Source organism: Cherax quadricarinatus, chromosome 59 (assembly GCF_038502225.1).
Source record: "Cherax quadricarinatus isolate ZL_2023a chromosome 59, ASM3850222v1, whole genome shotgun sequence".
NCBI classification, from domain to species: Eukaryota; Metazoa; Arthropoda; class Malacostraca; order Decapoda; family Parastacidae; genus Cherax; species Cherax quadricarinatus.
The window spans coordinates 23,696,822-23,723,993 of record NC_091350.1 but is presented as its reverse complement, the minus strand read 5'-3'; the positions used below and the strand labels follow the sequence as shown (position 1 = coordinate 23,723,993).

Genomic DNA, 27,172 nt, shown 5'->3' with positions numbered 1-27,172 from the left:
CTTGTAGCCGGAGTCATGCACTATATATACACAACAGAACGCAAACTATTCAACCAAACAGTTAGCACCTACTGAATACATTATCCCAGCAAGGCATGTGGAGCGTAATTTAGCCAAGAACATCCTACAGAAGTGAACGAACTATCCAGCAACGGTGTTTAGTTCTCAAGACAAATCACAGATAGTACGCAGTATTGTACAAAGGGCACCCATGGATACAAAAAGTCCCGTGAATCATGACCATGATACATTACACAAATATTGAAATGACGAAACTAATCTAATAAGGTATTCTCAGGTGTTTATTAAAATTAATAAAAATCAAATGAAAAAGTTACTGAGAATATTTCGAAAAAAATAGGAGAGTATCCCCTCGCTAAACTGAAATTTTTTATAAACTCTCCAATCTCCAATATCGCTAGGAAGTGGAATTATCTGAAGAATGAAGTGGTAGAGGCCGGGGACATAATTGCCTTTAAGAATATATGTAATAGCGCTAACGAAGCCTGGAGACTTAAGCCAGTAACTGCCAGTGTAACTGGCAGGGCCGGGAGTAGTCTACCTTTGCACCACACACACACACACACACACACACACACACACACACACACACAACAGAAGTAAGACACGAGAGAGAGGGGTGGGTTGATTGCAATTTCCTGGACTTCAGGAAGGCCTTTGACACAGTTCCTCACAAGAGATTAGTGCAGAAGCCGGAGGATCAGGCGCATATAACAGGAAGGGCACTGCAATGGATCAGGGAATACCTGACAGGGAGGCAACAACGAGTCATGGTACGTGAAGAGGTATCACAGTGGGCACCTGTGACGAGCGGGGTCCCGCAGGGGTCAGTTATAGGACCAGTGCTATTTTTGATATATGCGAACGACATGATGATGTGAAGCTGATGAGAAGAATTAAATCGGGTGAAGATGAGGCAGGACTGCAAAGAGACCTGGACAGGCTGGACACGTGGTCCAGAAACTGGCTTCTTGAATTCAACCCTGCCAAATGCAAAGTCGTGAAGATTGGGGAGGGGCAAAGACCACCACAGACAGAGTATAGGCTAGGCGGACAAAGACTACAGAAATCACTCAGGAAGAAAGATCTTGGGGTGACCATAACACCGAGCACGTCACCGGAGGCACATATCAACCAAATAACTGCTGCAGCATACGGGCGCCTGGCAAACCTGAGAATAGCGTTCCGATACCTTAATAAGGAATCGTTCAAAACACTTTACACTGTGTATGTTAGGCCCATACTGGAGTATGCAGCACCAGTCTGGAACCCACACCTGGTCAAGCACATCAAGAAGTTAGAGAAAGCACAAAGGTTTGCAACAAGGCTAGTTCCAGAGCTCAGGGGAATGTCGTACAAGGAAAGGTAGAGGGAAATCGGACTGACGACACTGGAGGACAGAAGGGTCAGGGGAGACATGATAACGACATACAAGATACTGCGTGGAATAGACAAGGTGGACAGAAACAGGATGTTCCATAGAGGGGACACAGAAACAAGGGGTCCTAACGTCCCTGAAGACTCAGACGAGTCACAGGGACGTTAGGAAACATTTCTTCAGTCATAGAGTCGTCAGAAAGTGGAATAGTCTAGCAAGTGAAGAAGTGGAGGCAGGAGCCATACATAGTTTTAAGAAGAGGTAGTAGGTTGGTAGACAGCAACCACCCAGGGAAGTACTACCGTCCTGCCAGATGACTGTGAAACAAAAACCTGTAACTGTTTTGCATGATGGTAGGATTGCTGGTTTCTTTTTCTGTCTCATAAACACGCTAAGATAACAGGGATATCTTGCTACTCCTACTTACACTTTGGTCACACTTCACAGACACGCACATGCATATATATATATATACATACATCTAGGTTTTTCTCCTTTTTCTAAATAGCTCTTGTTCTTTTTTATTTCTTCTATTGTCCATGGGGAAGTGGAAAAGAATCTTTCCTCCGTAAGCCATGCGTGTCGTATGAGGCGACTAAAATGCCGGGAGCAATGGGCTAGTAACCCCTTCTCCTGTATACAATTACTAAAAAAGAGAAGAAGAAAAACTTTATAAAACTGGGTTGCTTAAATGTGCGTGGATGTAGTGCGGATGACAAGAAACAGATGATTGCTGATGTTATGAATGAAAAGAAGTTGGATGTCCTGGCCCTAAGCGAAACAAAGCTGAAGGGGGTAGGAGAGTTTCAGTGGGGGGAAATAAATGGGATTAAATCTGGAGTATCTGAGAGAGTTAGAGCAAAGGAAGGGGTAGCAGTAATGTTAAATGATCAGTTATGGAAGGAGAAAAGAGAATATGAATGTGTAAATTCAAGAATTATGTGGATTAAAGTAAAGGTTGGATGCGAGAAGTGGGTCATAATAAGCGTGTATGCACCTGGAGAAGAGAGGAATGCAGAGGAGAGAGAGAGATTTTGGGAGATGTTAAGTGAATGTATAGGAGCCTTTGAACCAAGTGAGAGAGTAATTGTGGTAGGGGACTTGAATGCTAAAGTAGGAGAAACTTTTAGAGAGGGTGTGGTAGGTAAGTTTGGGGTGCCAGGTGTAAATGATAATGGGAGCCCTTTGATTGAACTTTGTATAGAAAGGGGTTTAGTTATAGGTAATACATATTTTAAGAAAAAGAGGATAAATAAGTATACACGATATGATGTAGGGAGAAATGACAGTAGTTTGTTGGATTATGTATTGGTAGATAAAAGACTGTTGAGTAGACTTCAGGATGTACATGTTTATAGAGGGGCCACAGATATATCAGATCACTTTCTAGTTGTAGCTACACTGAGAGTAAAAGGTAGATGGGATACAAGGAGAATAGAAGCATCAGGGAAGAGAGAGGTGAAGGTTTATAAACTAAAAGAGGAGGCAGTTAGGGTAAGATATAAACAGCTATTGGAGGATAGATGGGCTAATGAGAGCATAGGCAATGGGGTCGAAGAGGTATGGGGTAGGTTTAAAAATGTAGTGTTAGAGTGTTCAGCAGAAGTTTGTGGTTACAGGAAAGTGGGTGCAGGAGGGAAGAGGAGCGATTGGTGGAATGATGATGTAAAGAGAGTAGTAAGGGAGAAAAAGTTAGCATATGAGAAGTTTTTACAAAGTAGAAGTGATGCAAGGAGGGAAGAGTATATGGAGAAAAAGAGAGAAGTTAAGAGAGTGGTGAAGCAATGTAAAAAGAGAGCAAATGAGAGAGTGGGTGAGATGTTATCAACAAATTTTGTTGAAAATAAGAAAAAGTTTTGGAGTGAGATTAACAAGTTAAGAAAGCCTAGAGAACAAATGGATTTGTCAGTTAAAAATAGGAGAGGAGCGTTATTAAATGGAGAGTTAGAGGTATTGGGAAGATGGAAGGAATATTTTGAGGAATTGTTAAATGTTGATGAAGATAGGGAAGCTGTGATTTTCGTGTATAGGGCAAGGAGGAATAACATCTTGTAGGAGTGAGGAAGAGCCAGTTGTGAGTGTGGGGGAAGTTCGTGAGGCAGTAGGTAAAATGAAAGGGGGTAAGGCAGCCGGGATTGATGGGATAAAGATAGAAATGTTAAAAGCAGGTGGGGATATAGTTTTGGAGTGGTTGGTGCAATTATTTAATAAATGTATGGAAGAGGGTAAGGTACCTAGGGATTGGCAGAGAGCATGCATAGTTCCTTTGTATAAAGGCAAAGGGGATAAAAGAGAGTGCAAAAATTATAGGGGGATAAGTCTGTTGAGTGTACCTGGTAAAGTGTATGGTAGAGTTATAATTGAAAGAATTAAGAGTAAGACGGAGAATAGGATAGCAGATGAACAAGGAGGCTTTAGGAAAGGTAGGGGGTGTGTGGACCAGGTGTTTACAGTGAAACATATAAGTGAACAGTATTTAGATAAGGCTAAAGAGGTCTTTGTGGCATTTATGGATTTGGAAAAGGCGTATGACAGGGTGGATAGGGGGGCAATGTGGCAGATGTTGCAAGTGTATGGTGTAGGAGGTAGGTTACTGAAAGCAGTGAAGAGTTTTTACGAGGATAGTGAGGCTCAAGTTAGAGTATGTAGGAAAGAGGGAAATTTTTTCCCAGTAAAAGTAGGCCTTAGACAAGGATGTGTGATGTCACCGTGGTTGTTTAATATATTTATAGATGGGGTTGTAAGAGAAGTAAATGCGAGGGTCTTGGCAAGAGGCGTGGAGTTAAAAGATAAAGAATCACACACAAAGTGGGAGTTGTCACAGCTGCTCTTTGCTGATGACACTGTGCTCTTGGGAGATTCTGAAGAGAAGTTGCAGAGATTGGTGGATGAATTTGGTAGGGTGTGCAAAAGAAGAAAATTAAAGGTGAATACAGGAAAGAGTAAGGTTATGAGGATAACAAAAAGATTAGGTGATGAAAGATTGAATATCAGATTGGAGGGAGAGAGTATGGAGGAGGTGAACGTATTCAGATATTTGGGAGTGGACGTGTCAGCGGATGGGTCTATGAAAGATGAGGTGAATCATAGAATTGATGAGGGAAAAAGAGTGAGTGGTGCACTTAGGAGTCTGTGGAGACAAAGAACTTTGTCCTTGGAGGCAAAGAGGGGAATGTATGAGAGTATAGTTTTACCAACACTCTTATATGGGTGTGAAGCGTGGGTGATGAATGTTGCAGCGAGGAGAAGGCTGGAGGCAGTGGAGATGTCATGTCTGAGGGCAATGTGTGGTGTGAATATAATGCAGAGAATTCGTAGTTTGGAAGTTAGGAGGAGGTGCGGGATTACCAAAACTGTTGTCCAGAGGGCTGAGGAAGGGTTGTTGAGGTGGTTCGGACATGTAGAGAGAATGGAGCGAAACAGAATGACTTCAAGAGTGTATCAGTCTGTAGTGGAAGGAAGGCGGGGTAGGGGTCGGCCTAGGAAGGGTTGGAGGGAGGGGGTAAAGGAGGTTTTGTGTGCGAGGGGCTTGGACTTCCAGCAGGCATGCGTGAGCGTGTTTGATAGGAGTGAATGGAGACAAATGGTTTTTAATACTTGACGTGCTGTTGGAGTGTGAGCAAAGTAACATTTATGAAGGGATTCAGGGAAACCGGCAGGCCGGACTTGAGTCCTGGAGATGGGAAGTACAGTGCCTGCACTCTGAAGGAGGGGTGTTAATGTTGCAGTTTAAAAACTGTAGTGTAAAGCACCCTTCTGGCAAGACAGTGATGGAGTGAATGATGGTGAAAGTTTTTCTTTTTCGGGCCGCCCTGCCTTGGTGGGAATCGGCCGGTGTGATAATAAAAAAAAAAAAAAAAAAATAGTATGACAAAGCTCAGGAAGCAGAGAGGGAGAGGACCTAGTAGCGATCGGTGAAGAGACGAGGCCAGAAGCTGAGTCTCCCCCCTGAAACCACAATTAGGTGAGTACAATTAGGCGAGTACACACACACACACACACACACACACACACACACACACACACACACACACACACACACACACACACACACACACACACACACACACACACACACACATACACGCACACACACACACACACACACACACACACACACACACACACACACACACACACACACACAAACACACACACACACACATACGCACGCACGCACGCACACATACACACACACACACGCACATGCACACGCACACGCGCGCGCGCGCGCGGGACGGGAAATCCAGTGTCACAAACCTGGTGGAGTTCTATGACAGGGTGACGGCAGTAATACAAGAGAGAGAGAGAGGGGTGGGTAGACTGCATTTTCTTGAACTGTAAGAAGGCGTTTGACAGAGTTCCACACAAGAGATTAGCGCAAAAACTGGAGGACCAAGCAGGGATAACAGGGAAGGCACTACAACGGACCAGGGATTACTTGCCAGGAAGACAGCAGCGAGTCATGGTACGTGGTGAGGTGTCAGAGTGGGCGCCTGTAACCAGCGGGCTCCCATAGGGGTCAGTCCTAGGACCAGTGCTGTTTATGGTATTTGTGAATGACATGACAGAAGGAATAGACTCCGAAGTGTCCCTGTTTGCAGATGACGTGAAGTTGATGAGAAGAGTTTATTCAGTCGAAGACCAGGCAGAACTACAAAGGTATCTGGACAGGCTGCAGACCTGGTTCAGCAATTGGCTCCTGGAGTTCAACCCTACCAAGTGCAAAGTCATGAAGATTCGGGAAGGGCAAAGAAGACCGCAGAGGGAGTACAGTCTAGGGGGCCAGAGACTACAAACCTCACTCAAGGAAAAAGATCTTGGAGTAAGTATAACACCAGGCACATCCCCTGAGGCACACATCAACCAAATAACTGCTTCAGCATTTGGGTGCCTAGCAAACCTCAGAACAGCATTCCGACATCTTAATAAGGAATTGTTTAGGACCCTGTACACCGTGTACGTTAGGCCCATATTGGAGTATGCGGCACCAGTTTGGAACCCACACCTGGCCAAGCACGTAAAGAAACTAGAGAAAGTGCAAAGGTTTGCAACACGACTAGGCCCAGAGATAAGGGGCATGTCCTACGAGGAGAGGTTAAGGGAAATCGACCTGACGACACTGGAGGACAGGAGAGATAGGGAGGACATGATAACGACATATGAAATACTGAGAGGAATTGACAAGGTGGACAAAGACAGGATGTTCCAGAGATAGGACACAGCAACAAGGGGACACAGTTGGAAGTTGAAGACACAGGTGAATCACAGGAATGTTAGGAAGTATTTCTTCAGCCACAGAGTAGTCACGAAGTGGAATAGTTTGCGAAGCTATGTGGTGGAGCTAGGATCCATATATAGCTTTAAGCAGAGGTATGATAAAGCTCACGGTTCATGGAGAGTGACCTAGTAGCGACTAGCGAAGACGCGGGGCCAGGAGCTAGGACTCGACCCCTGCAACCTCAACTAGGTGAGTACAACTAGGCGAGTACACACACACACACACACACACACACACACACACACACACACACACACACACACACACACACACACACACACACACACACACACACACACACACACACACACACACACACACGCACACACACACGCACACGACGAGGACCAGGCAGAACTACAAAGGGACCTGGACAGGCTGCAGGCCTGGTTCAGCAATTGGCTCCTGGAGTTCAACCACACCAAGTGCAAAGTCACGAAGGTTAGGGATGGGCAAAGAAGACCGCAGACGGAGTACAGTCTAGGGGGCCAGAGACTACAAACCTCACTCAAGGAAAAAGATCTTGGAGTGATTATAACATCAGGCACATCTCCAGAAGCGCACATCAACCAAATAACTGCTGCATCATATGGACGCCTAGGAAACCTTTGAACAGTATTCTGCCATCTTAATGTTTTCTGGCCTACCCAAGGTTATTATAGGGACAGTGAAAAACCCGAGAACCGATATACAAGCTTCCCTACAACAGAAAAGGAAGGTGAAGGGTATTATTTATATAAGACAATTTGAAAGTGAAATCAGAGCCACAAAATGGAGGCAGGAGGCCTAGTGCCGAGTGTAATCGGTGTTGCCACAAGGCTACATAACTTCAAATTCAAACATGATAACGTGTGACCCCAAAACAGAGAGTTAAGTGCAAGTCAAGATAAATGAGTTAGTGAATAATTAATAAACGAATCCATGAATTTATGGGTAAGATAAGGAAAAGAATGCATAATAAAATAAAAAAAATCAACGGGGAAATAACCAACAGTTATTCTCGGGATCTCTATTGTTTCCTGGCGTGTCCATAATATAAGATTAAAGTATTCACCTGGTCAGTAAAGTTCATATCTTGGTAGTGTAGTGTGAGATGATAGTTTATTTGATAAAAGCAAGCAAGCTTGTGGCTGCAGGGTAGTGCAGTACGACATCTAAGTCGTTACCCAGGCCTCCTGCGGCTAGACATCACTGCGTCATCGTGAGTGATAAGGTGCAAATCCAGTGCTGTGACTGAAGCACAGTAAACAGGTATAAAGTAAATATAGAGAATAAACATAAGTAGAACCAAGATGTCAGGAGTGCCGCCGTAATGAGTATCATCGCTGCCAGGCACAATTATTCACCTAAGCGTGCTAATTGAGGTCAGGTGGGGGCCAAGGATCTAAGGTCTAAGGTCTGAAGGACCCCAATAGAAATAAGTCATTTTGTCTTACTTTTTTGGATTATCCCAGGTTCTCTACACATATGCTACCATGTATGATAATCTATGTAACTATTTATGTATACCTGATTATAAACTTACTGTATTTCGCAGCTTATAAGACAAGACTTTTAAGATTTTTGTTAGTTTCAATGGCTGAGCATCGGACGTAACTGGGAGAGCTACAGTCCACCCCACACCCAAACCTATAGCTCCCATCACTAATCTCTAGTTTATATGACGCAGGGTGGTTTTTGGAGAATTTTATGGAAAAAATACGTCTAATAACCCGCGAATTACGGTACCTAAACTAGGTGCTCAATAACGAGCAGTAATTGGTACTTCGAACCAGAAGTCAGGGCGCGTAGTCAGGTGTGTGTATTAGCCTAGTGCCCACCAGGAGGTACAATAGAGAAGCAAACAGCTCTCTACGATATACAAATTAGGATACAAAAACTTGAGTCTATGACGTAGAGTTTACTAGGCCACACTCTCACACTTCATAACTCACACTCTCTCACTAAAACTCTCACTCTCCCACTCACACTCTCCCTCACTCACACTCTCCCTCACACTATCACTCACAGTCTCCCACCATCCCTTACTCACACTATCCATCACTCTCCCACACTCACTCTATAACTCACTCACACTCACACTATACCTCACTTACACTCTTCCACATCCACATTATTCCACATTCATACTCTCCCTCACTCACACTCTCCCTCACTCACACTTTCCCTCGCTCACGCTCTCCCTCACTCACACTATCACTAACACTCTCCCACGCTCACACTATTCAACACTCACACTATCCCTCACTCACACTCTCGTTCACTCACACTATCCCACACTCACACTCTCATTCACATTCATATCCAGTCTAACACTCACCCAACACACGCCCACACCCAAACACACACACACACACACACACACACACACACACACACACACACACACACACACACACACACACACACACACACACACACACACACACACACACACACACGCAAACACACACACACACACACACACACACAAACACACACACACACACACACACACACACACACACACACACACACACACACACACACACACACACACACACGAAACCACACACAAAGACAAACCCACAAACAAACACCCAAAACTGTAGTGAGCAAAAACTAGGTTAACTAGAGAATATAAAAGTACAGAAGAAAAAAGACCCAGAAAAATGAGGAGAATATACACAAATAAGAAGGGAAGCCCAGCGATAATACGAAAATGACGCAGCACTGAAAGTCAAGCCTGACCCAAAGCTGTTGTATAGCCACATCAGGAGGAAGACAACAGTCAAGGGCCAGGTAATCAGGCTAAGGATGGAAGGTGGAGAGTTCACAAGAAACGACCAAGAAGTATGTGAGGAGCTCAACATGAGATTTAAGTATTTACAGTGAAGACAGGAAGGACTCCAGGAAGTCAGAATAGGGAGTTCACCAACAAGTGCTGGATGAAATACACACAACCGCGGATTAGGTGAAGAAGCTGCTATTTGAACTTGATACCTCAAAGGCGGTGGGACCGGATAACATCTCTCCGTGGGTCCTTAGAGAGAGAAAGCAGAGATGCAATGTGTGTGCCACTAACAAAAATCTTCAACATATCCATTGAAACTGGGCAACTAACTGAGGTATAGAAGATGGCAAATGTAGTCCCAATTTTTAAGGAAGGAGACAGACACGAGGCACTAAACTTCAGACCTGTGTCACTGATGTGTATAGTATGCAAAGTAGTGGAGGTGAATGGTGAAGCACTTAGAAAGAAACAACCTTATAAACGATAACAAGCATGGTTTCAGGGAAGGAAAACCCTGCGTCATAAACCAACTGGAGTTTTATGGTAAGACAGAGGAAGGCACGAGAAAGAGGGGTGGATAGATTGCATTTTCTTGGGACTGCAAGAAGGCCTTCGAGACAGTTCCTCACAAGAGGTTCAAAAGGTAGAAGATCAAGCACACATAATAGCAAAGGCACTGCAATGGATCAAAGAATATTTGACAGGGAGGCAACAGCGAGTTATGGTAAGTGATGAGGTATCAGAGTGGGCGCCTGTGATGAGCGGGGTTCCACAGGGGTCAGTCCTAGGACCTTTTCTTTTTTTGGTTTATGTCTATGACATGACAGAAGGGATAGGCTCAGAAGTGTCCCTGTTTTAACATGATGTTTAGTTAATGAGGAGAATTAAATAGTATGAGGATCAGGCAGGACTACAAAGAGACCAGGACAGGCTACAATCCTGGTCCAGCAACTGGTTCCTTGGCTTTAATCCTGCCAAATTTAACCCTATCTTGAAGGACAGGGAAGGGCAAAGAAGACCACGGAGAGTATAGTCTAAGTAGCCAAAGACTGCAAGCCTCACTCAAGATAAAAGATCTTGGAGTGAGTATAATCCCGAGCACATCACCTGAGGCGCACATCAACCAGATAAATACTACAGCATATGGGCGCCTGGCAAACCTACGAACAGTGTTCCGATACCTCAGTACGAAATCGTTCTAGACTCTGTAAAGTATACACTATGTAGGTCAGGCCCTTATTGAGGTATGCAGCACCAGATTGGCATCCACACCTAGTCAAGCAGGTCAAGAAATTAGAGAAAGTTCAATAGTTTGCAACAAGACTAGTCCCATTGCTAAGGGGATTGTCCTACACACACCTATACCCACACCCAGTCACACTCACACCCACACCAAACACACACCCACACCCAAACCCCTCACCGAAACACACACACACACACACACACACACACACACACACACACACACACACACACACACACACACACACACACACACACACACACACACACACACACACACACAAACACACACACACACCCATACACAAACACACACACACACACACATACACACACACACGTGCACACACACACATACACACACACACACACACTCACACTCACACACGCACACACACATGATATGATAACAAATAAAATACTGAGAGGAATCGACAAGATGCACAAGGCAGGTTGCTCCTAAATTAGCAAAGAGCAGCTTAGGCGTGACATCAGGAACTGCTACATCAGTCACAAATGAGGGAACTGTAGGAAATGTAAGAACTAAGCTACATGCTGACACCCTAACAGACCACAGCAATGCCCAAGAAAAGCTGAGAAAGGATAAAGAGAGTCCACTGAGCACAGGGACATCAGATAGAGAAGAGATTGAAGGAAGGAATGCTGCAATGGAAGCAACTAAATCGACTCAGGGGATGCAAAGGGAAATGCAGTGGGAGGATGAAAGAGAGAGGTCAGTTTTTGTTCATGGGCTCCAGGAAGTTGAAGTGGTAACTTATGAAGCAAGAAGAGAAGGGGACAATAAAGTGATTAAAAGTGTCATGAAAGCAATAGGAGAGGACAACATGACCCAGTTGACAAATTTTCTGAGAATAGAGAGGTTTGCAAGAGGTAAAAACCGGCCAGTCACAGTGATTTTCAAGGCAGAATTGGCTTGAAACAGGATCCTGCTGGAGAATGCACAACTAAGGGGCATACTGACGTACCGAAGGGTGTACCTCGACTGCAGCAGAACACAATAAGAAAGGCAGAAACTGAAACAGAGGGTACAAATATGCAAGGAGGAAAGAGAGGCAAAGACAAAGATGAGCAGGAGAACCCAGACTCAAAAGGAAAAGCAAATACAACCTTTCTCAGAACCACATGCAGAAAGACCTCAGTCATGACAACCCCAGTGCAACCAAACAATCTAACCCAAAACCCACACACCATACCCACTGCCCCTAGCTCCCTTATCATAAACTCCACCCCCACAGAAGCTTCCTCATAGTTCCCTGGCAGACCTCCCATTCTGCCAACCCCAACGTTGTCCCTAGACCACAGTTTTGGAAAGAAGTTGAAGGTTTCATATACGAATGCAGATGGAATAACAAATAAATGTGAGGAGTAGCATAAAAGAATAAAGGAGACGCCCCCAGATATTATGGCACTCACAGAAACGACACTCACCGGCATAACAGATGCAGTTTTCATACCCGGTTATCGGATCGTGAGGAAAGATATAGGGAGCAGAGGAGAAGGAGGAGTTGCATTGCTCATGAAAAACTGATGTGGAGTTGAGGAAATGGAAGGAATGGACGAAACGGGCGAATGCGACTACTTAGAAGGTACAATTTAGTCTGGAGAACATAAGGTAGTCATTGCAGCGATGTACAACCTGCCAAAGAACTGCAGGAAGCAAAGAGAAGAATATGAAGAGAGAACAGAGCAATAGTGGACACTAGCTGAGGTGGCCAGCAGAGCTCACATGGGTGATTCCAATCACAAGGAGATTGACTGGGAAAACCTGGAGCCCCACTGAGGTCCAAAAACATGGGGAGACAAGATGATAAATGTGGTACTGGAAAACCTCATGCATCAACATGTTAGGGACACTACCAAAGAGAGAGGTGAGGATGAACCAGCAAAACTGGTCCTCATATCCACCTTGAGTAGCTCGGATATCAATGACATCACATATGAAAGGTCCCTTGGAGCTAGTGATCACCTGGTTTTTGAGCTTTGAGTGCATAGTAGAGTTACAAGTTTAGAAGGTAACAGGAGTAGGATAGGAAAAGTCAAACTACAAAAGGGAGGACTACACAGGCATGAGGAACCTTCTGCAAGAGGTTCAGTAGGAAAGAGAGTTAGTAGGAAAATCAGTTAACGTAATGGACTGTGACAAAATGAAAGAAGACAGAGTAGAGGCTTGTTTACAAGAGCAACAGAAATAACAGAAAGACCAAAACGAGTGCTTGGGTCACCCAAAGGTGTAGGGGGCAAAGAGAATGGAAAAGTTCAGAAGACAATGGATCCAGGAAAATAATGAGATCAGTCTAAGAGCCAGAAACGATTATGCACAGACATGGAGGGAGGCCCAGCACCAGTACGTAAATGACATAGCATCGTAAGTCAAGCCTGACAGTCAAGGACCAGGTAATCAGGCTGAAGAAGGAAGGTGGGGAGCTCATAATAAACGACAAAGAAGTATGTGAGTAGCTCAACATGAGATTTAAGGAGTATTTACAGTGGAGACAGAAAGAGGACTCTGAGAATGACATGATGGAACGAACAGACTCAGAAGCGTTTCTCTTTGCAGATGATATGAAGCTGATAAAAAGATTTCACTCGGACGAGGACTAAAAAGAGACTTGGACAGGCTGCAAGCCTGGCCAAGCAAGTGGCTCCTTGAATGAAGTTGCAGTGTTGCTCTTTGAACCTAGATTCCATGAGTCATCATGCTAACACTACTTAATTCTACCACTGCAACTGGCTCCTTGAATTTAACCACGCCAAATGCAAAGTCATGAAGATCGGGGAAGGGGAAAGAAGACCTCAGACAGATTATAGGCTATGTGGCCAAAGATTCCAAACCTCACTCAAGGAACAGGATCTCGGGGTGAGGCGCACATTAACCAGATAAATGCTGCAGCATATGGGCGTCCCGCAAACCTGAGAATAGCTTTCCGATACCTCAGTAAGGAATTGTTCAAGACTCTGTACACCGTGTACGTCAGGCCTATATTGAAATATGCAGCACCAATTTGGTACCCACACCTAGACAAGCAAGTAAGGAAATTAGAGAAAGTGCAAAGGTTTGCACTACGAGGAGAGGTTAGGGGAAATCTGCCTGATGACATTGGAGGACAGGAGAGAAAGAGGGGATATGATAACGACATATAAAATACTGAGAGGAATTGACAAGGTGGACAGAGACAGGATGTTCCAGAGATGGGACACAGTAACAAGGGAAGTTGAAGACTCTGACGAATCACAGGAATGTTAGGAAGTATTTCTTCAGTCACAGAGTTGTCAGGAAGTGGAATAGTCTGGGAAGTAATGTAGTGGAGGCAGGATCCATACATAGCTTTAAGAAGAGGTATGATAAAGCTCGTAGAGCAGGAACAGTGACCTATTAGCGAGCAGTGAAGTTGCAGGGCCAGGAGCTGTAACTCGACCCCTGCAACCACAACTAGGTCAGTACACACACACACACACACACACACACACACACACACACGCGCGCAAGTGGAGAGGGGAAGCAGGAAGGGCGAGGTTAATGAACCAAACTACAAGAGAGAGGGACTACACAGGCATGAGGAACTTCATGTATGAAATTCAGTGGGACAGAGAACTAGCGGGAAAATCAGTAAATGAGATGATAGAATATGTGACAACAATTTGCAAGGAAGCGGAGGAGGGAAGGGTGGTGTACCCAAGGGCAACAGGCATAACGAGAAGGCCAGGACGAGCCCTTGGTTCACTCGGAGGTGCAGAGGGGCCAAGCCAAATGCAATAGAGAATGGAAGAAATCTAGGTAGCATTGGACCCATGAGAATAAGGAGAATAATCGAAGAGCCAGAAATGAATATGCATAGGTAAGGAGGAAGGCCCATCGACCATAAGAAAATGAAATAGCAGCGAAAGATAAGTCCAACTCAAAACTATTGTGCAGCCACATCAGGAGGAAAACAACAGTAAAGGACCAGGTAATCAGGCTGAAGAAGGAAGCAGAGGACCTCGCAAGAAATGACCGAGAAGTTTGGGAGGAACTCAACAAGAGATTTAAAGAAGTGTTCACAGTGGAGACAGATAGGACTCCAGAAACACGGAGTGTTGGTGTACTCCAACAAGTTCTGGACACAATACACACAACCGAGGAGGAGGTGAAGAGGCTGCTAAACGAACTAGATACCTCAAAGGTGATGGGGCAAGGCAGCATCTCTCCTTGGGTCCTGAGAGTGGGAGCAGAGGCGTTCTGTGTACCATTAACAACAATCTTCAACATATCTATCGAATCAGGGAGACTACTTGAGATATGGAAGACAGCAAATGTAGTCCCAATTAAAAAAAATGAGACAGACGTGCAGCATTAAACTACAGACCAATATCAGTTACATGCCTAGTATGCAAAGTCATGGCGAAGATTATCAGGTGAAGGAATGAGCTTGTCAGTTACAACCAGCACTGATTCAGGGATGGGAAATTCTGTGTCGTAAACCTCCTGGAGATCTATGTCAAGGCTACAGCAGTAAGACAAGAGAGAGAGAAGGTTGGGTAGAATGCATTTTCTTGTACTGTAAAAAGTTTTTGACACAGTTCCACACAAGAGATTACTGGAAAGGCTGGAGGACCAGGTATAACAGGGAAGGCACTGCATTGGATCAGAGAATACCTCACAGGATGGCAACATCGAGTCATTGTACATGACAAAGAGTCGGAGTGGGCACCTGTGATGAGCGGAATTCCATAGGGGTCAGTCCTAGGACCAGTGCTTTTCTGGTATACGTGTGAATGACATGACACAAGGGATGGATTCAGAAGTGTCCCTTTTTGCAGACGATGTGAAGCTAATGCGGAGAATTCATGCAGAATAGGATCAAGTAGTCATTCAAAGGGATCTGAGCAGGCTGCAGGCCTGGTCTTGAAACTGACTCTTAGAGTTTAACCCCTCCAAGGGCAAAGTCATGAAGACTGGAGAAAGTCATATACTACTTGGAAATACTCCGCAGATGGAGTATAAGCAAGGCGGCCAAAGGATTCAAACCTCACTCATACCAAAGTATTTTGGGATGAGTATCATACGGAGCACATCTTCCGAGGTGCACATCAACCACATATCTGCTGCAGGATATGGGCGCCTGACAAAGTTAATAACAGTGTTTCGAAACCTATGTAAGGAGTCATTCAAGACATTGTACATTGTATATGTTAGTCCCATATTGGAGTATGCAGCACCAGTGTGGAACCCACACCTGGTTAAGCATATCAATTCAGTAGAGAAAATGCAAAGGTTTGCAACAAGTCTAGTCTCGGAGCGTTGGAAAATGTCCTATGAGTAGAGTGGTTAATGAAACTCAACATGACGGCACTAGAGGATAAAAGGGATAGGGGGACATGATAATGATATTTAAAATACTGAATAGGTACAGAAAATTTCAGAGATGAACACAGCAACAACGGGACAAAAGTGAAAGCTGGAAAGTCGGTGAGTCGTAGCGTTGTTAGGAAATATTTTTTTCAGCCTTAGAGTTGTCAGGAAGTGGAAAAATCCGGACAGCGAAGTAGTGGAGGCAGAATTCATACATAAATTTAAGAAGACTCTTGTATTAGGGAGAGAGTGGAACTAGTAGTAACCAGAGAAGAGGCGGTGCCAGGAGCTGTGACTCGATCCCAGCAACCATATATGAGTATAAATGTGTGAATATATACATACTCAACAGGCTAAGTGTCTATCAACCAGTGCCTTTGATAACTGGTAACTAACTAATTAACTAATACAAACTTCTATTACTGACCCCTCAGACGCTCCGCTGGTCCGTCTTCAGCTAGGGTCGTCGCTACGACCACATCACATACGACAAGGTGATGATGTTTACTTCGACTGTCAGGTAGTGGCCAATCCTGCAGTGCAGCGCATCACCTGGTACAAGGAGGTAAGTAGCTCTAGCATGTCTCGTGATCCAAGGTGAGTGATTCACCTGGTATAAGGAAATCAGTGACTCCAACATGTCTCGTGTTTCAAGGTGGTACTTAGAGATGAGTTTGCCTCCTGTATTCATGTTAATACAAACTTTAGTCAGGTTACCTTGGTGATGCAGCAATCAACAAGAGGCCATGTTCATGTAACTGTCAACAAGTTACCATTATGCTACAACTGTCAACAAGTTACCATGGTGATGTATTTGTCACATCATCGAGCAGTACATTATTAACTGGAAGTTGCCGTAACAGCACCCCTTACTTGCTATATTTTAAGAACATAAGAAAAAGGGAACACTGCAGCAGACCTACTGGCCTGAGACAGGTATATGTCACTCCCCGGCTTAGACCAATGACCCACCCAGTAAGGTCACATCCACTTAAGGAAGGAGCACGGTATCAGACCTAGTAGCACAAGCTAGTCAGGTCCAACTCATATATTTTATCTAGTAGTTGGTATACAGCATCCTGTCTTTGACAAACAGCATCCCTTAGTTGTCATATTTCAACTAACAATTGTCATATATCGTCCAGTAATTGAAACATAGTACCCAGTATATCATCCTGTCGCCATATTACATATTATCCAGAATTTGTTGCATATTTTTTAGAAGTCATATATTACACAACAGATGGCATGTAGAGCCCGGGAGTTGGAACACAACACCAGCACCTAGCATATATCATCCAGTAATTGGGATATAGCACCAAGTAATTGGCATAAATCACTCAGTAACTTCACTAAGACTATTACTAGACCAGCTGAAGCGCACCAACTTTAGGCTGTCATTACCATAGTCAGGTCCTGGACCAGCTGAAGCATAATACCTCTGGGCTGTCATTACCATAGTCAAGTTCTGGACCAGCTGAAGCACAACAACTCTGGGATGTCATTACCATACTCAGGTCCTGGACCAGCTGAAGTACAACAACTCTGGGCTGTCATTACCATAGTCAGGTCCTGGACCAGCTGAAGCACAACAACTCTGGGCTGTCATTACCATAGTCAGGTCCTGGACCAGCTGAAGCACAACAGCTCTGGGCTGTCATTACCATAGTCAGGTCCTGGACCAGCTGGAGCACAACAACTCTGGGCTGTCATTACCATAGTCAGGTCCTGGACCAGGTGAAGCACAACAACTCTGGGATGTCATTACCGTAGTCAGGTCCTGGACCAGCTGAAGCACAACAACTCTGGGCTGTCATTACCATAGTAAGGTCCTGGACCAGCTGAAGCACAACAACTCTGGGCTGTCATTACCATACTCAGGTCCTGGACCAGCTGAAGCACAACAACTCTGGGCTGTCATTACCATAGTCAGGTCCTGGACCAGGTGAAGCACAACAACTCTGGGCTGTCATTACCATAGTCAGGTCCTGGACCAGCTGAAGCACAACAACTTGGGCTGTCATTACCATACTCAGGTCCTGGACCAGCTGAAACACAACAACTCTGGGTTGTCATTACCATACTCAGGTCCTGGACCAGCTGAAGCACAACAACTCTGGGCTGTCATTACCATAGTCAGGTCCTGGACCAGGTGAAGCACAACAACTCTGGGCTGTCATTACCATAGTCAGGTCCTGGACCAGCTGAAGCACAACAACTCTGGGCTGTCATTACCATAGTCAGGTCCTGGACCAGCTGAAGCACAACAACTCTGGGCTGTCATTACCATAGACAGGTCCTGGACCAGCTGAAGCACAACAACTCTGGGCTGTCATTACCATAGTCAGGTCCTGGACCAGGTGAAGCACAACAACTCTGGGCTGTCATTACCATAGTCAGGTCCTGGACCAGGTGAAGCACAACAGCTCTGGGCTGTCATTACCATACTCAGGTCCTGGACCAGCTGAAGCACAACAACTCTGGGCTGTCATTACCATAGTCAGGTCCTGGACCAGGTGAAGCACAACAACTCTGGGCTGTCATTACCATAGTCAGGTCCTGGACCAGCTGAAGCACAACAACTCTGGGCTGTCATTACCATAGTCAGGTCCTGGACCAGCTGAAGCACAACAACTCTGGGCTGTCATTACCATACTCAGGTCCTGGACCAGCTGAAGCACAACAACTCTGGGCTGTCATTACCATAGTCAGGTCCTGGACCAGGTGAAGCACAACAACTCTGGGCTGTCATTACCATAGTCAGGTCCTGGACCAGCTGAAGCACAACAACTCTGGGCTGTCATTACCATAGTCAGGTCCTCGACCAGGTGAAACACAACAACTCTGGGTTGTCATTACCATACTCAGGTCCTGGACCAGCTGAAGCACAACAACTCTGGGCTGTCATTACCATAGTCAGGTCCTGGACCAGGTGAAGCACAACAACTCTGGGCTGCCATCACCATACTCAGGTCCTGGACCAGCTGAAGCACAACAACTCTGGGCTGCCATCACCATACTCAGGTCCTGGACCAGCTGAAGCACAACAACTCTGGGCTGTCATCACCATACTCAGGTCCTGGACCAGCTGAAGCACAACAACTCTGGGCTGTCATCACCATAGTCAGGTCCTGGACCAGCTGAAGCACAACAACTCTGGGCTGTCATTACCATAGTCAGGTCCTGGACCAGCTGAAGCACAACAACTCTGGGCTGTCATCACCATAGTCAGGTCCTGGACCAGCTGAAGCACAACAACTCTGGGCTGTCATCACCATAGTCAGGTCCTGGACCAGCTGAAGCACAACAACTCTGGGCTGTCATTACCATAGTCAGGTCCTGGACCAGCTGAAGCACAACAACTCTGGGCTGTCATCACCATAGTCAGGTCCTGGACCAGCTGAAGCACAACAACTCTGGGCTGTCATCACCATAGTCAGGTCCTGGACCAGGTGAAGCACAACAACTCTGGGCTGTCATTACCATAGTCAGGTCCTGGACCAGGTGAAGCACAACAACTCTGGGCTGTCATCACCATAGTCAGGTCCTGGACCAGGTGAAGCACAACAACTCTGGGCTGTCATCACCATACTCAGGATACTGAGCAACACACTGACATATTATTTTTTAGCCATAAAACTAATTTTTGAAAGATCATTTTAATGTGTTTTTCATAATTAATATCTCTAGTATTGCTTAATATAAGTTTAGGATTTATACAATGATATCAGATAAATATTTATGTATGTGCATTTATATTTTAATCCATTGGCACTTAGGCACCATATTGCCTCATATTGCCTCATATTGCCTCATATTGCCTCATATTGCCTCATATTGCCTCATATTGCCTCATATTGCATCATATTGCCTCATATTGCCTCATATTGCGTCATATTGCCTCATATTGCCTCATATTGCATCATATTGCCTCATATTGCATCATATTGCCTCATATTGCCTCATATTGCCTCATATTGCCTCATATTGCCTCATATTGCCTCATATTGCCTCATATTGCCTCATATTGCCTCATATTGCCTCATATTGCATCATATTGCATCATATTGCCTCATATTGCCTCATATTGCCTCATATTGCATCATATTGCCTCATATTGCCTCATATTGCACCATATTGCCTCATATTGCCTCATATTGCATCGTATTGGAGCCCCATAATGTGTTGCTAAGATTCTGAGATCATTGTTTATTAACAAAATGGAGAGCAAACGATAGTATCACTGACTCCTGTAGCAGGTTTTGTCGTGAATATGTAAATAATATATGATGGTGAATCTAACATAACTAAATAATAACGTATCAGTCTAATATAATTGGCTGCTAGTAGTAATTCCGGTTTTTCCGTCAAATGTTAATATTACACTAGATAGGTTATCACCCTATCTAAATATATTAATAACAGATTATAAATTAATTGCTGGAAAGTAAATACAATCTGAACACAGACATGAACATGGAATCGACAAGGTCGATTTTATTTGCAAATTAATGCCTGTCTTTCCTCTCTGGCTCTTCCTTGATGTTGTGGTAGTTGTCCAGCAGATTTTCACTTGTGTGTTGACTTCTTTCTTCTTTTTGTCACTGTAGAATTTATTACCTTAAGGAATTAACTTGTTAATATTTCACAGATTCATGTATCATTTATTTATCAGTTTTGCTGTCTGTATAAACACCTGTCGATGCGCTTCATTTACTTTCATAAATGACCAATGAGTTTGTTGAAACTTAGTATCTATCAATTAAATATTACCAAGGATGTTGCTCATTCTATTGTAAGAATCCCAGGCACCTCAGTATAGTTCACGACACTAAGAAAGAGTTGTCATGACAACACTTAGATCTCCAGTCCAGGGATGCAAGAGTTGTCATGACAACACTTAGATCTCCAGTCCAGGGATGCAAGAGTTGTCATGACAACACTTAGATCTCCAGTCCAGGGATGCAAGAGTTGTCATGACAACACTTAGATCTCCAGTCCAGGGATGCAAGAGTTGTCATGACAACACTTAGATCTCCAGTCCAGGGATGCAAGAGTTGTCATGACAACACTTAGATCTCCAGTCCAGGGATGCAATACTTTGTTGAAAATTCTCTCATATGTGTTCTTTCTCCTCATAATATGTATGGTTATCATAAGGGTCGACCCTGTAGATAAGTAGTGGATTCAACCTGCGTCATGTTAGTAAATGTAAAGACGAGAGGAGGATCAGGTCGGCTCTTTCGCATAGATAGATCAGAATAGAGATGTTTCGGATGTGAAAATTTAGATATTCGAGGATGCTGATGTGTATGAGAATGTCTTACTTATTTTGCGGATGCGGATGGGGATGTAAGAAATTGTGCGGATGTTCCGCGAATTCGGATGCGGATGCATATGCGGATATGTGTTTGCAGTAAAATGCGGATGTAGGAAATTGTGTGGATGTTCCGCGGGCGTGGATGTGGATGCGGATATCCGATACATCACTAGATCAGAGTACTGTTGTTAATTCTTGTTTCTTACTATATCAAGAGTAACCGGAATTTCTCCGAACGTGTTTTTCCTCAGCATAGTGCCTTCTGGTGTAGTTTCTTTCGTATATAGAGTCCATTCTGTCCGGGTGATGAATTTCCCAGTTCACGACCGACGGATAATTAATTCCTGCACCTCTTGGTGTAGACATAATTCTAGAATGCTATTAGATCACACTACGGAATTAGTTCAGTTATCGGAAATAAGGATACTGGTAAGCATGTTCAGAAACAAACCTCTACTAACGAACTGCATGATGGTTCCTGCACCTAAGATCTGTATCGACTTCTAAGATGTACCGCTCTTATAACTGTAACTTTTAATTAATAAATGGCCTTATATTAATATTGTCTGCATTTCCTGTTGATACAATTAAACAACTATCATCCACTACAGTCACTTCAAGAGGTTGGATTAATGACATGCATATCTTAGGCACTGGAAGTAGTGCAGGATACGTAACGTATTTCAGTGCCAATTAGACAACAGATAACACAAGAATGTGCATTTTTAAAACAATTTCATGGAATATCATGCAGATAATTTAATGTGTAATACACTAGTGCAACACTTTCGTATCTCAACTTACGAATTCGTAATAATACAGTTTCATGAGTCATGATGGCAGCATTGAGCCAAAATCATGCTGTTGTGGAGTTTGTCTGTAAAATACCTGGATTTTGGTCATAGTGATGGCATGTGCTGACCTCTTTATGATATATAGAATCATACTTAATTTGATTAATCATGTGTGAGGCAGCTGCACCAGTCGTTAGCACACTGGCCTGTGAGTTTTAAGAATCACCTGCCTTAGGTTCGAAACCATCCAGTTCTGTGATTTTTCTCCTCTGCCGAGAAGACGTCTCTCCAGTCGTTTCTTAAGAAAAGTCAGACTCCGTTCTTATTGCTGCTATTGTCCTGATAGTTACCTGCTGTTGTCCTGATAGTTACCTGCTGTTGTCCTGATAGTTACCTGCTGTTGTCCTGATAGTTACCTGCTGTTGTCCTGATAGTTATCTGCTGTTGTCCTGATAGTTATCTGCTGTCTCTTCTCCTTCGCTCCTGCTATCATATCATTTCAAGTCCTCTTTGCTCTCTCCCTCTGTCCTTTTCGTTTGAATGTCTCATAACATAAATTATTTTACCCAGGGATATTGTCAGTTACTATTTACATCCACTTCAAAATTTGTCCCTTTTCATCTGTATCTTCTTCACTTCCTCTTTTTTTTTTCCTATCTTCTAGTTGCTTCTTTCTATTCACCTTCTTTTCGGTAGATAATTTTTCTAATCATTTTCTCGCTGCAATATTCATGTTGATGGTTGGTGCCTTGTTGCTTATTATTACCCCTTTTCTCCTCCGATTCTGACTGGCAACGAATCCTTTCCTCTTTACGCTAGTAATCCTCTGTGTTTCCCAGTTGTCTCTCTTAAAGATTCCCGTACTTCGTGTCCCCTGTCTTCCTCTTCCCGATGACCTCTACTACGTTTCTCGTCTGTATTCCAATGCTGCTTCTTACATCTGCTGGTAAAGGGAAGAAAAATATCTACTGTTCGTATTGGAAGAAGAACGGTCACACGACAGAATGTTGCTTCAATAGACGAAGGTATATTACCTACATACAAGATACAGTGGCTGTGAAGGCTGTGGCTGCTCATGTGTCCTACATCACCCAAGATCGAAGGTCTTGTGTACTTTCTTTTTCCTTGCTTTCCACCAAGCTGTCTTCTGCTGTTCCTTCCATACTGTAGTTCTCTCCCTGGCTTTTAATTAAGGTTGATGTCCAATTTGCCTGTGTTTCTCTGTCTCACATTGATTATTTCTCTCTTACAGCTTCAGTACTCCAGTGGTGTCCACTTCACATGATCGGTTGTGGAAATACTCAGATGTTTTAAAAGCTTTCGCTTCTTCTGTGCTCTTTATCTCTTACTGCTACAACGCTCATTAGCTCCCGAGCTTGTTCAGTACGCAATTCCACTGTCAGCAGATCTATGAAGTGATTCATTTATGTGCCTTTTTTTTTGTTACTTCATCCCGTAGCACTGTTACTGTTGCTGCTCCTAACCTTTTAGCCTCAGCTCAAATATGTAGAGCGACAGTGAATGTAAGAACACGGATGCACCTGCCATCTCCCTGAGAGTGGCGGTATTTGCTCTATAAAGTGAAGGAATTTCCGGAGAGTGCCACACTCACGACAATCTTCCAAATACTTTATCTTCAGCTCGTATTTTTTTTCTCTCTGTCTATTTTGCAAGTAATTGACTTTCATTTTATATTTGTTGCTCGGGATTCAATAGAGAGCACAACTTTTCACTGCTGCCACGTTTGGATATTTTACTCTCTTGTTTCAATGCTCTAGGTGAGTTAGAGATATTTTTCCGCTCCTCTCCTCACTATCCACTTGTTTTCTGGTTTCTTTGAGACGATTCTACAATCAAGAGCGCTATTCAGCTGTCCCAGCTGCTTAAGTTTACAGCAGTCTAACTAGTCAGTCTAAATGGGTTCTTTATGATCGGATGTTGAATCTCTAGCTGAGACTTATCCTGGGCCTCACTGCCTATCAGTCATCTTTCCTCTTTCCCAGGGTATTACAAGGTTAGGTTTAGGGTTCTAGTCTTTATTGAAAAGCTAAGAGATGTTACCTGTATCAGCTTATTTAAGTCTCTCCATTGCTACGAGATATATAAATAGGGAACAGGATAAATTTGAGTAGTCTATGACCCAGTGATTTCACTTGTTCAACTGACTGTTATTTCGTTGATGTCATTATGCTGTACGAATATGGAGCATACTCAGGGTGTGAGCGTACTTGTGCCTCATACAGTATCTTGCAACTTCCGGTGTCAAGCTGATGCGAGATACGTCTAAATGCTGTTAAACTTCCTGGACTCTTTGTTTGCAAGATTTACAATGTGGTTCTTCATAATCAGTTTGGAGTCAAATTTCACCCCAAGAATAGCAACTTCATTCACGGGTACCAGCACTCTCCCATTCATTCTTGCAATTGCTCCAGCATTACCATCATGGTGCCTAGAGATGTCTTTTATCAGGAGCAAATGTGACCTGCTTGCTGATATAGCTGTAAGCTGGCAATTGAAGTAACTTAGAGCAGCTGGTACTTCCTCTCTTAGATAAGTATATGTCAGAGTACAGTCGTCTGCATATGTGTGGTATTCGGGATGAGAAGAAAGTCATTTAAGTAGACTTTCCAGAACAATGGTCCAAGCGTGTTTCCATGTGCTTGGACCATTGCTTTTCTAAAAGAATATAAACATCTCACTGAGGTTACCATTCATAATCAGAATATGCATAAACGCTATTACTTCTGTACAAGCATGTACAATGTACAGACCTCAATAACAGCAAGCAAACTTTGTAAACTTTATAATGGAAAATGTGGAATTCCTTCTCTTCATCATAAATGCAGATATATAATAGTTAGTGACCTCAACTGTCATCATATACAAATAGATTTCGATGAACGTGCAGAGTTAGAGATAAAAAAAAAACTCGTTAACTTCCCTACTCATATATTTGGCTCCTACCTTGACCCAGTAGTGAGTACTCTGTCTCAAGGCAAAGTCATTATCAAAGCTTTTGGTTATACTGGATTATCTGGTCACAAGACACTCTTTACGAGAGTAAAGATACCAACAGAACAAGGTGAAGAATCGTCACACACACCCTGGTTGTGGGAAAGAGGAAACTGGCCGGCCCTGTGGTTGGAGCTTGCCGTCTCTGATTAAAATGTTCTTCTCCAAGGTGATCTTGATAACGAAGTGAATATCTTCACTAAATATATCCTTCATATCTAATATGAACACATCCCTCACCGATAATATGTGCCGAAGCCCACAGATCAACCTTGGTTTGGCTTTCGTTGTCGTGAGGCCGCTGCTGTTATGTACAAGGTTTGTAGAAGGTACAAGGAACCTCTACAGGTAAGCCTGTCGGCAAATGGAAAATTATTAAAACTGGGCCATCTCTAGATGGGAAGATGTCACGAAAGAAAACTGTCATCAGGAAGAGTGAGCTCCAGCCTGGTGGGCCTTGTAATTATTCCACCTCTAAGTCGGCAGGATAAGACTGTCTCTAGTAGCATTTAGGAGAAAGTTGACCTCTTTTCTGAACACTTTGCTGCTGATCCAGCACCTCATTTGCTGGCCACAAGAACTGTGTTAAAGTTGTTAGAGGCGACAATATGGCAGGATGAAGTTTATCTCCACCTAAAATCCCTAGACCAAAAATAGGCTGTGGGTCCAGAAAATATAAACCCAAGATTGCTGAATAGATGTACAGACTAGGTAGCATCACCTTCATCTCTCGTCTACTTGCACTGCCTAGCACAGAGTAAATGTCATTTTTTTGTGGAAAGACGAGAAGAGCGAAAATCAGGAACTAGAGCTCAGTTTCACTAATGTCAATAACTGGTGAGATTCTTGAGACAATAATCTCGCTGCAAATGGGAACGTTTTTCTACTATCTCTTTCTTTATGATCGTCAGTATGACTTTAGGAAAGGTCGCTCTGCTGTTGTTCTGCTGTTTAGTCTCTCCACTACTTGGCACCAGCTGCTGGATGAATGCAAGATTAACTTTGTACTAGCTCTGGACACTGGTGGTGCTTTTGACCGCGTATGAGACCAGGAACTCCTGCAAAACTGACAGCACTAGAAGTCTCTGGCTTTTTACAGTAGTTCTCAGTGGAACAGAATCAGCAAGATAATCAGGCCATTGCTGGGTCATTGATATTGTTAAGGAATGTCTACTTCAATGACCTTCTTCAACTCATACCAAAATCCTATGCCTTTGCAGATCATTGTACTCTGGCATTTACTTATCCATGAAAGCAAATGCCAGCTGCTTTCAGGAACAGCAATTACCAGCTTGGAGTAATATCAGCTTTGGGAAAACGATGGCAGGATTCATATGCTTCTAAGAAAGCGCAGGTTATGATTATCTCTGTGAATGATTGTCTATGAATGAATGGGAGAGACTTGGAACCTGGGGATGAAGTGAATATCCTAGAGGTTAAATCTGGATCCATACTGACTATTAAGAATTACTTAGTAACTCATGCAAGCAAGGCAGTCAAGACTAACAATTCTAAGAGGAATATTGCACCTGCTTGACAGTAGAGGATTCATTTGAGATGTGCTCTACATTTCAGATGTGCTCTACATTTCAGATGTGCTCTACATTCTTGGATTGCCTGCCACCTTTCTCCCGTCTCATTTACGACTCATCTTTTGCCTGGACCCTACCTGGATAGACATGCCATTTCAACAGAGCCTTTAACAAGGCCAGTCTTGTCAAGACACCACACTTGTCTCCACTTCGCGGACAGCGAAACAAAATGTAAAAACGCCTGTGTAAAGGAAGAGAGAGAATTAGGGACTGTCTCCCCGAGGGTCAGAGAGAGTGAAGAGAATGGGAGGGAGGGAAGGAATAAAGAAAAATGAAAAGGATTCAAACAGGAGAGGGTAGAAGAAAGATAAACAGAAAAGGAGTAGAAACGAGAGAGAGAGAGAGAGAGAGAGAGAGAGAGAGAGAGAGAGAGAGAGAGAGAGAGAGAGACAGACAGACAGAGAGC

At 43.8% G+C, this 27,172-nt stretch overlaps 1 protein-coding gene across 1 annotated transcript in view; it reads left to right on the top strand.

Annotated features, from left to right (window-relative positions):
• The window catches only part of LOC128698835 (nephrin-like), an 829,595-nt gene that overhangs the window by 644,324 nt on the left and 158,099 nt on the right, over positions 1–27,172 (top strand). Inside the window, exon 8 of the mRNA XM_070097658.1 lies at positions 16,483–16,613. Within this exon, the coding sequence (XP_069953759.1) occupies positions 16,483–16,613 (131 nt within the window). The remainder of the gene's footprint in view (positions 1–16,482; positions 16,614–27,172) is intronic.